General features: G+C 39.9%; 1 protein-coding gene across 6 annotated transcripts in view; it reads right to left on the bottom strand.

Moving 5' to 3' along the window:
- Positions 1 to 1593: 1593 nt before the first annotated feature.
- Positions 1594 to 11816, bottom strand: part of si:dkey-174m14.3 (uncharacterized protein LOC563117 homolog) — a 61289-nt gene continuing 51066 nt past the window's right edge. For all 6 annotated transcript variants that reach the window (XM_049590887.1, XM_049590885.1, XM_049590886.1 and 3 more), the window contains 2 exons: positions 11659 to 11739; positions 1594 to 3888 (listed from right to left, as the gene is read on the bottom strand). In XM_049590887.1, coding sequence (XP_049446844.1) covers positions 2476 to 3888; positions 11659 to 11739 — 1494 coding nt within the window. In that variant the 3' untranslated portion in view covers positions 1594 to 2475. The remainder of the gene's footprint in view (positions 3889 to 11658; positions 11740 to 11816) is intronic.

Genomic DNA, 11816 nt, shown 5'->3' with positions numbered 1-11816 from the left:
TTGTGGTGTGGCTCCAGGGATGTCGGTTGGTCACTACATTACTTTGATCCAGACTGAGGATCTTAAAAACTATATGGATGGCGGGCCATGAAATTTGGTGTGTACATAAACATTATACCGGCTAAACATCAGCTTGTTAGCATGCTGATGTTAGCATTTAGCTTATTTAAGAATTATCTGCCTATGATTCACATTTCTTAACAGCCAGAGTGACGCCTCTACAAATGTGATGTAAAAGCCAAATCTTCAGAGGGTTCTCGTGCTAGCAGATGCCTGTAGAGCTGAAGTCAGCACAGGTTACCATGGATATGCGTCTCCAACCAGCAAGGGGGCTCTTAAAAAGTGGCGTGGTAATTACAGCTTAGTGCGTGCGAAAAGATACATGCTACTGTACTTTTATGTACATAAAAGTATGTTGAACAATAGTACATACATTGGGTCTGCTCCAGACTTTATTGATGGCATCACAAGTTTGAGACTTTCTTCTCTGGTTTCTGGAGACATGTATAACTGCAGACACATTCAGTTTGTAGCGTACATGACACGCCCAGTCAAACCACTCCCATCACTGGTACAAGACAAATTCACCAACCTGACTGCTATCTGAACCCTGTTACAATGCTACACTGTAGTAATGAGATGTAACCCTTCCCATTACCCTTATCCTTACTACTTATCCTATGTTTTAACGTATTACTTCATAGCTAACTTTAGCTAATGGCTAATGCCCCGATCACACAGAAAGTGTTTTGCAGGTTGCAAAGCACGGGCGCAACAATGGGAAAAAAGATATTGAAAAAAGAGATGACGTGGGACATATTTCCACTCCGAGTTAAAGTTTTCTCAACTCAATGAGTTCAGAGCCCATTGCCATTTCAGGTGACTACCTCTTGAAGCTCATGGAGAGAATGCCAAGAGTGTGCAAAGCAGTAATCAGAGCAAAGGGTGGCTATTTTGAAGAAACTAGAATATAAAACATGTTTTCAGTTATTTCACCTTTTTTTGTTAAGTACATAACTCCACATGTGTTCATTCATAGATTTGATGCCTTCAGTGAGAATCTACAATGTAAATAGTCATGAAAATAAAGAAAACGCATTGAATGAGAAGGTGTGTCCAAACTTTTGGCCTGTACTGTATATATATTGGAGCTCCCCTTTAATACCAGTACGACACTTGTAACATATGTCACGAGAGCGACTGCTGCCGTGTGTTGAGCATTAGCTGTTATTTTAGGTGTTTAATAGCACAAAACTCAGCATAGACAACATTTACTGGTAGTAGTTTCTTGATTGTGCAATATTCCTTTAGCTTTGATTCCTAGGACTCTGAACATCCTTTGAATCTTGATGACTTTGAGTTTTTGATATTAGTAAGAGGCTGTCTTTACAAACCTATTTTTAAATTCACAATAGTGATAAAGCCAGGCGTCATAATGACTCAGCACGTTGTTGCTGCATTGTGTGTTTGAATGATGAAGGGTTTCCCTCTCAGAACAATCACTTCACTTAGATCAGCAGACATGTAATTATCTTAAAACAACAAGCGGTCATAAGTATGCTTATATGTATAATTTGTGCTTTATTAGGCGAACAAAACAACCAAAATATATAAACATGCATCGTTGTCAAAGAAAAAGGGTTACAGTGGCTTGATGGGGTGTGGGCATCCAAATCTGAGGTAGAATGGGGGCAGGAAAAGAACCTCTCTGTGGGATATAGAAGAGCGAAAATAAAAAATAATACTGACTGCTAAGAAAGATCTCAAAACGTTCCATCAATAACGATATAACACACCCACCGATACTGTCAAAGTCAATCAACAGAAGAAAGAACTAAATGCATGTTTCTCATTGTTCATTTAAGTGATTAATTTGTTTTTGTCGTCCAACATTCACATTTAATTCCTCACAAGGCCAACACTGCTTCAGTCCATTAAAAATAATGACTGAATCTATGTGCAGCTTAATCAGGCGTTAAAATACCTCTCTGAGTTTCCAATATAGGATTGGCAGTTTTTAATTTATATACAGGTTCCAGGTTTATCAAGAGGATTTGCATTTTGTTTGATTGTTTCGGAACAATTCTTGCTTACAGCTACATACAAAATATATCACTTCATTTTTAGTTATAAGCATATATTTATACATTTTTAATTTAATACATACACATTCTTACAAATGTTACGGGCCGCTTGAGCTTCTCTTCTCTGATTCCCCCCACATACATCTGTTTTTACATGACTTAACTTGCTTAAGACAATTGTAGTGTAAACTGTTGCCGTCGACTGCCATACAATCAAAGCTTTTAAATAATCAGCGATAGTTACATGTTTGTGAATCTGAATTATTCGGCCCCTGGCTGCTATTCAGACCATTTTCTATCAAAATTATCGAGCTAACAGAAGGCGTAGCCGGACACGCCAGCGCCTTGCGTCTAGCGACCTATCGAAGAGTAAACCTGATTGTAAAGTCCGTCAGTTCAGAAGTGTTCCGTAAAGCTGGGCCTTGGTCAGACTGTCCTTCCTGGAAAGTCCCAGGGAGCCGAATTTTTGGTTGTACGGAGGAGGAGGGGGCGGGACTGGTGGTGGCGACTGGCTCACCTGTGCAGGCAGGCTGTGCATTTCCACTTGGTAGTGCTGCAGTTCTGCCGCCATCTCCAAGGACCTCTGGTTCAGAGACTCGGTGGAGCTGTTGGGGCTGGGGTCTACGTAATCCGTGCTCTGGCCGCCAGCTGCCACGTTACCCTCCCTATCTTTGGAGCTCCCTGAGTGGTAGAGGCTGGGCTCTGACTCCTGGCTGTCCTCGGCTCGGTACAGGTGGGCTTGGCTGTGAGCCTGCCGCGGCCCTGGGCTGCATTCGGGGCTCGGGCTGGCGGCTACCCACACCGGGTCCATGACACCTACTTCATGATGATAATAGTCAGCACCCTCCTGGAAGCTGCTGTAGAGTGGGCCAAGTCGGATCTTGGCGGGCCGGACGGAGAAGTGCTGCTCGGAGAAGCTGTAAGGTGAGGCCCGGCCTGGGCTGCGGTAGGTGTGGGCACTTAAGTCCTCCACACTGAGTTGCCTCCATCGGCCAATCAGCTCCTCCTCCTCGGGAGCTAATGTGCTGCCCCGACGGCTGTCTCCGTAGGCAACACTTGGGGATGAAGACGGAGGGAGCGGCTCATAGGGCTCGCTGAAACAGGAGGACATGGTGCGGCTGTAGACGGGCGAGCTGCCGTTCTGGTGGTGGCTCAGCTCCGTCTGCTGGAAGGGATGAGCGTTGGCGAAGCCTCTTGGACTATCTCTCTCCCAGGATGAGTCACTCTTTCTCTCATAGTCCCCTGCATCTCTCCACTCCATGTAGAGGGAATGGTGGTGCGGGGAGGAAGCTGCACTGCTGGGTGGGCCGTTGCCTTTGTCTTCAGACCCCCCTCCACTGAAACTGGAGTACGAGCTGGAGCCTGCACCCAGCGTGGCGGGGAACTTAGCAAAGTGCTCCTGTGAGAAGCCGGCCCTCAACCCCACCGAGCCCTCCTCTGGGGTGCTGTCGGTGGAGTTTTGGGGCCCGTATAGCAGCTTCCTCTGACCGTGGAGGTCCATGCTGGGCCTCCGCTCGCGGTGCCGCTCATCAGGGCAGTACAGGGCCGTGTCGCTACTGTACAAGTCAGATTTGTAGGCGGCACGGAGCCCGAGCCGCTCTCCTGGTCCCAAGCTCTCCAAAATAAAAGCATGGTCCTGGGCTTGAGGGCTGGGGGAGCGGGAGGCCTGGCTGCTGCTGCACGCTTCGTCCGGCTTCTCAAGCACCTTGCCGATGAGAGAGGCCGGGACCGAGTCGGAGTAGGTGTGACAGAGAGGTGACTCCTCCATGTGCATGGTCAGTCGCTCCTGAAAATCAGCAGGCAGCTGGAATTGTCAGAGAAGAGAGAAGGGAAGGAAATACATGTGATGTAAGTGTTGTTGTTTCAACAGATGGAGCTGTGCTGTAGCATGAGCTCATTCCTGACGATTGTTTGAGGAGGGTTTTGCATACTACAACATTCACAGGCTTAGAAATTCTCACAGAATACCCTTAGAACATTACTCTGTTCAATGTGAATAGTTTCTTGAACACTCCGTTGCACTACAACCCTCCTGGAATATCTCTGTCACTATAATCCAAAGGTCTACCAGGCTGTCAACATTAAAGGTGCCTTCACACTGTGCGACAATAATGTATGTTTACTGCATCCCACACTGAGTGATGGATCTAATAAAATATTGGTTCCAATCTGTGTCACACTGTAAGATATCAATTTACCAGACTGTCAGATTGTGCAGTGAACAGGTGGTAAATTTTCGCACTACAATGTTGATGGAAAAAAAGTGTATGAAAGCAGAGACACATCATGAAAATGAAACTCTAGAAGCCTTTCTTCTTTGCCAGAGTTCCACAAATATCTTTTTCACTTCTCACTTGCTGGATCTTATAATTTTTCTCATTATACTGGGTAAAAAAAAACGCAGGTGTGAACCATGGTTATTCTATTTAACTATAATTAACGTTAGCTGAAACAAAAATAAAAACTAGAATTTAGAATAAAAAAATAAAGTAACTGAAACAATAAAGTGTACTACAAAAAAAAAAAAAAAAAAAAAGATCAAAGATTTAATGACTTCACACTTGTCTTGACAAAATTAAAAAAGACCTGCAACTTGACTCGGACTCTTACACCAGTGACTCCTGATGTCCACTTGGACTTGAGCCTTTTGACTTGAAAATACTTGACACTTTCCCCAGATCCACTTTGGTTTGAACCAATCTGACTGCATCAAACCAAGTCGCAGGAGAGAACAATGAAAAACTAACATTATTGTTCCTGAGCATCAGTTGAAAAAATGATTGAGATAACTTTGTTGTGTACAAAAACCGAACTGTAGTTTGCAGAGCATACAGGTCAAAAATTTACATTCACGGATGCAACAACTTACAACTTTATTCAACCTTTAAAGTTAAGACATTGTTTCGGTCCTTCTTGTATTTTCATCAGATCAAAATGCTTGAAAAGTTGTATTTATGCATAATGTTCACCACCAGGTGACAAGCTCTACGATAGCAGGTTTACCATCTAAACTAGTGGTTCCCAACTAGTCCAGCCACAGTGTCCAGAGTTCTCTTTAGTCATTAGTTCAAGGTCCACACAGTTATTATATTCAGTGTCACGACTACACTGGGCCATATTGTTGAGCTCGTTTGCTGTCTATGTCATGTAGCTGTCCGTTTGTTACTCGCTCTACAGCAGGAAATGGCACTTCAAAATAAAAGGTTTGCACCAAAAATTGTTAAAATTGTTAAAATGAACTTTTTTTTTTTTAACAAACTTGACATGTTTGTGAGTCACTTGTGGTCCATTTAGAATGGACACGCGACCCACTTTTGGGCCTCGACCCACCAGTTGGGAACCACTGATTTAAACCGCTACAGAGTGCTAGAACAATTGATAATAAACGGGAAAAATTAGTAATACAAAGGCCATACTGCAAAATATCAAACAAATATCTTAATTTATAAAACATTATACTAAAATTCATCATCTCATATATCAGTCCACATCATCTGTGTTCAAAATGTAATAAAATAGAGGCAAAACAGAAGAAATCTTTAATACATGTAAAGAAGTTGGATCTGAAACACCCTTTTTAAAAGAGTTAGGTAAAATTCCAATAAGGAAAAAAAAAACCAAACAATTTTCATTTTTACAGATATGTATGTCAAACACACAGAGCCATTGTGATACATCCACCATTATTTATTTTAGAAGAAATGCTTGATCTATACTCTTGATTCAGACCTCTACATGTAATACTTAAACTTCTCTGGCATGGAGGAAGCCTGCAGATGTGACTTCTTTCCTTCATGTACGCTGTTTTGTGATAGCTCTGCACCTACTTGGTGTGTATGTAATTATTCTCCCTTCACAACATTTAAAGTTGCACAAAGAACTTTAAGTCAAGGCTAATATTAGCATAGTTAGCAAGCTAATGTTTAGCTAATGTTGTTACTCTCTTGTTAAATTAGCATTACATCTGATGAAGAGCGCATTATGACTTGTTTGGGACTTGAAACTCATTGTTAAGGGCTTGGGATTTCAGTTGGCACTTGACTATCTTGACTTGACTTGAGTGCAAAGACTTGAGACTTACTTGTGACTTGCAAAACAGTGACTTGGTCCCACCTGTGGTAAATGTCCCAGTGGTTCTTCTTGCTACTGTATGTATTTCTAGTTGATAGATTTTCTTTTCCTTACAAGTCTCCAGTTTATGATAAGATGAACAGAAAACTAAAAAATTGTATATTGATATTTCTATTTACTTTTGCCTCGCTGCTATCAGTGTGCTCATGTCTTGTGTCTGGTTTCTTTGTTGTTCATTTTCTTTTTCAGTCAAGCTGCTTTTGTGTTTTTCGTATTGCTTGGTAAAATAATCTTTTCATTACCTCCATCATTTTGGTTTGTGAATCTTTTCTTCTGATTGGTCGGTTTGGAGATGTGGGTTGTAGCAACAGTCACATTGTGTAAAACTGGTTTTAAATCTCTGACTTTGCTGCAGGTTGTCTTTGGTCGACTGCAATCTAGGACCTCCCTTTAAGATTGATCCGAATCACAAACTGTAAATGGGCCACGACATGAGAACTCTGTGTTGTATTAATACTCAATGAGTGTGTATTTGTAGAAAGATATCTAGCTCATACTACAGCGTACTTTCTGAATTAAATATGCTGCAGGTTGTGTCTGTGCTCTGCAGCATGTACGTCACACAGTATAGTAGGTGATAAACACGTACATTCACCTGACCTGACTGAGATAATTGTGTATTTTCAGGGACAAGCGCCGTAACAAAAGAGAAAAATACATGTGGAAAGGAAGCTGAACTGAGTCGCCTTCCTCAGGAAGAGAAAGACATTGCTCTATTCCAAGCATTTCTCAATAAAAAAAAGCCTCCATCCACTATCTGTGCCTCTCCATAGCAACAAGCATTAAGCCAACTGCAGCACATCATCAACACGAATCTAGTCAGTTGTTTTAATTGTCAATGAGAGGCGAGCTAATTATAACTTTGTAAGATAGAGAAAAGACTAACATGAAAAGACACTTTAATCATAACAGTTTTATTACGACTTGAACCAAACTAAATGCCACTTAATTACTGTCCACACGTTTTTTTAAATACGGGCTTGTTTTGAGCAGGATCGCTTTTATGTGGCGTTCAGAAATGCGAGCCCAATCATTTCATACCCTCCCCGTGGTTGTTTTGCAGCAAAACAAACGACTGAAGCACTTCAGTAGGCGCTGAAGAGCCACTGCGCTCTTCAAAATGCTGCAGCACCATTCATCAATATGCTTTCGATTAGCTCCCACCCACAGGAGACCGGTGGACATACAGAGACTGCATGTATAGCCTCTGACCCCCATTATGTTTGGCTGTAAGCCTGCATAACAGTTTTTCACTCTATAACAAAACCTATACTGTGTACAGCCAGGTTGTGCATGTGTTTGTGTGTAGGGGGGGTATTTTATGAGTCTTATGCAACCAAATGCAGTTTGCATTGATATTTCCATTCAGCCATATGGGCAGGAATGTGCAGAGGCATTTTTTCACCTCATGGACACTCGCCAGCTTTAAAAGCCACCCTCGTCACATGGCCGAGGCACAAGGCCCAGGGCTGATGCAGCGGACAGCGGCGCCAAGCTGGCTGGGTGTTACAACACTCATACCAACATGCATTTCTTTTCCCAAGCAACGACAGCTTTCAATTTACATTTTTGTCACATGCTGTTTTAGCTCTTTAAACAGTTAGCTGTCCCTCGCATTTGTGCACAATTTGCCTCAAAGTAGTTTCCGTTGTGTTTCACGCTCAATCATTGTCACACAATTACATGATTGCTAAACCCGGTGCAGTATAATTACACTCTGACATAGCTGCATGTTGAGTGACGGGAGGAGAAAGACTTGAGAGCCCTGGATTACTTTAGACTCACTGACGGGCTACTTTACATATCCAAGCCTGCATTTAATTTCAGCTCAGTTCCCAAAGAACTTAATGAGAATAAAAGCAAGACGTGATTTATGTCAGTGGTGCAAGAAGTATTTTACTTATCCAAATTATCACTGTCAGGTTCACACATGCTTACATCCTTAAATGTTAAAAAAACAAGCACTCTTTTGGTCTTTCTGGTTGTGTACAGTGGCTGTTATAGTTGTTTTATCCCCTTTTTCATAGCTGCCCTTTGGAAATGGACAGAAATAGAATATAAGTTGATAGAAATGAATATGAGGGTGAAAGACTTTATTTGTGATACATGATCCTTTTCTGCAACTTTCCGTTTTTATGTGTGGGCGAAGGTCTTTTTATTTATTTATTTATTTATTATCTTTATTTATGTATTTGTTTTATTTACTTACTTATTTATTTTTGTAGGTTTTCTTTCTCTCACTGCTTATATACTGATCTGCACTGACAAAGGATATGTTAACACAGCATTTAAAAAATAAAAAGAAAGTTAAAAAACACCCTCACAAAAAATATATATTATATCATAAATAATTAGCCAAGAGATCTTAACGCAGAAATCACCCAATAGTAAAAATTGCAATAAATGATCTTAACAGATGTTCTTTTTTTTATATGAGATTATTGATTTTTCATTAATGGTTAACTCAAATCAATGAATAAGGTGATGCTTTAAAACACACTGCATTTATGTTTTGTATTGTATTTGTCATCTCAACTCAAAATACCCTCAATTTCTGTGGTATCTAAAAAAAACAGCATGTTGAAAATGTCTAGAGATAATTATTCTGTGCACATATTTATTAGGATGCAGTATAACCTGATTTTATCATTAAAATATCAAATCAGAACAATATTTCCCCTTTCATTTTTGTGGCCACGCACAGATTCACTGTCCATTCCAATGGACAGATATTTTTTTTTAAAATCCTGTGTAAAAGCTATAAGTCCTATGATATTTTGATGTGCATAATTGATATAAAATCTCATGTTTGCTTTAAACACAGCTTAAATACAAATCTACTTTAACAATATTTTTTAAAGACTGAAACGTGCATTGCGCTTCCTCCCTGCCTCATGGTTGGGCATGCTTGTTAAAAAAGGGGCGGTGGCTCTACTGCAGTCCATTTTAGATGAGGTGGGACACTGTGATTGGCTTATAGACATTCCAACAAATAAGTTTGTGCATGTGGGCGGAGTCAGATGACAGTAATCATAGATCTAAACATCCTAGAAAAGATGTGTCCATTAGAATGGACGGGGTATCTGATGGGGTTAAACCCCCCCTCCCGAAAAAGCCCAGTCTACTCTGATTGGTCAGTGTTTACCGGGTCTTTCACATCTGTACTCGCAGTGTCTCTGGATCTACATTGCTGCCGGGGCATGACTGTTATGACACTGCAGCAGCAGTAGTTTCTACATTTATATAGTACAGCTGTGACATCACAATTTCACAAGTCCAAGTCCTGACAGCTCGTTTAAAGACAGTTCCTCAATACGATCTGTGTGCATTTCTGTGTGGATTGAGTATTTTGATACTTTCACAGTATTTATACAGCACATATACCTGCTTTATAATTTAAAAAAAGCCAAGAAAATCTGACTTTTTGTAGTATGGGACCTTTAAGTAAACAAGCAATAAAACAATAAATAAAACAGTGTGGAAATATTTAGTTACAAGCAAAAGTCCTGCAAAAACGTACAAACGTACAAAAGCAGTAGTATCATACTGTACGTTAAGTACCAAAGTACTCATTATACAGAATGGCTCATTTCAGAATAATGTCTATCATATGATTGTATCATTTTTTAAATATGATTATTGATTGTATTTATGTGTAAGCATCACTTTAATGTGGCAGCTGGTAAAGGTGGACTATTTTAACAAATTTATCAACTCCCAGGTTGCTTAATCTATTATAATAATACTTCATAATTTATTTGTTAATTATACTCTCTAGGAACTAGTAAATACGACTGTATAGTATAGTATAAACTTGCAAATAAAAGAAATAAAGTACCTAAATTGTATGCAAGCACAGAACTACAGAACATGTACGTAGTTACTTTTTATGTTTATGTTTACAATTTGTGAATTTTAAATATGTCTCTCTTTTCTTTTGATCTACAATAAATTAACTAATGTACGAGAGGAAAAGGTATATTTCATGAAAAGATCAGTAAAAGTTTTTAGAATGAACTTTAAACCTAAAAAAGTAAAAGTGACTGTTGAATTTGCCTCTGATTTTTGAGACTGTTACTATTATTTTGTAAATATTACAAATAACAATAATAATGTCACACTAAATGAATGAAAATAACGTTATAATAATTAGTAATATAACAATAATATTTTTATTATTTACATGTAGTATAATGAAGCATAATTTTAGTAGTTTAGGTAAATATAAAAGAACAAAAAAACATTTTTACTTTTTACTCTTCAGCGTCAGCATCAGATAATCACACCTGAATAGCAAATTTAATACACAGTATATATGATTTTTCATTCATCCGTGAGCATATAAATAATGGCTGTCGAAGCATAACAACTGTTCATAAATGATCATATGTCAATCTAGACTTTACCTTTTTCCAGGTAGCATGTTAAGCTGTGGTATATAAGCCACTAACTTTTCCAAACCTCTTTCACTTCAGTCGAAGGTTATTTAGCCAAAAAAAAAAAACAACCCACAGCTCTACTTCTTTAATCTCCGGCCTTCCTGCAGTGACCTACAGCAGTCATCGCTCCACCACGTCTTGTCTCTTATCGCTCCTGCCTCACAAAGGACAAGATGACCTTCAGTTATAGTGGAGACAGCACATTTCTTTGCCCGTCTTTATGTCATGAGCTGAAAACTCACCCCAGTGCTGTTCAAGAAACACCTCACTCACATCTCTCCTTTCACACATCACGGCTATTTCACCAAACCTTTTACCTGGCTAACGTTATATCTGGAAATTCAGTCCAAACTTCAGGGCAAAAATATAACCTTTGGATGCCTGTGACTTTTGAGAAGTAAACATGTAAATGTATTCTACTGTTAAATTTAAACTTCTAGGGATCTGATGTGACTGAAATCTTGATCAAATTAAAAAAAAGGTCTTTCAGCTTGGTCTCACTCCTAGAGCGTTTGTGCCACCCAAAGCCAGGTGTTCTGAAGCGACACACCACCACCTTTTTGCATTTGTGTTGCTACACAAACACCAAACTTTGACCTAGAAAACTGTGTTCAAGACCAACAAATAACATCAGTTGTGGCGTTTGTACCACTAAAAGCTGGGTATTTTGTAGCAACACACTGGCACCTTTCAAGCTGCTGGTTTCATTGTCTAAACCTAATTGCCAACCCCTTATGTAAGTCACCTCACATGACTAACATCTACCACAATATAATCCTAACCACAACCAAGTAGTTTTGTTGCCTGAACCCAACTGCCGACCCCCTCTGCATCAAGATACAATGCAAAAAGCTGCCCCTGGTGTCATTTTAGTAACGACCGGGGCTTCTGCCAAAGACAAGTAGGGATAAGATCACGCCTAAAAAATGTTCACTAAATTCAGCACAACAAAAATAAGCCTGATAAGAAGACTGAGTGACATGTAAAGTCAGTGCAGGTCTCACCTCAGAGAGCTGCGCCCTGTAAAGAGATTTGTTGCACTGGAGAAGCTGAGCAGCCAGGTTACAGTCCTTCCTGTACATGTCCTATGGAGACACAATTAGAAGACAAGAAATAACATTTAGGGTTGAATATTCACAAGTGGTGGTGAGTATTTTCATTA

Source organism: Epinephelus fuscoguttatus, linkage group LG11, assembly GCF_011397635.1.
Source record: "Epinephelus fuscoguttatus linkage group LG11, E.fuscoguttatus.final_Chr_v1".
Taxonomy (NCBI): domain Eukaryota; kingdom Metazoa; phylum Chordata; class Actinopteri; order Perciformes; family Serranidae; genus Epinephelus; species Epinephelus fuscoguttatus.
The sequence above is the reverse complement of the archived record's forward strand: the minus strand, read 5'-3'. Positions and strand labels throughout refer to the sequence as shown.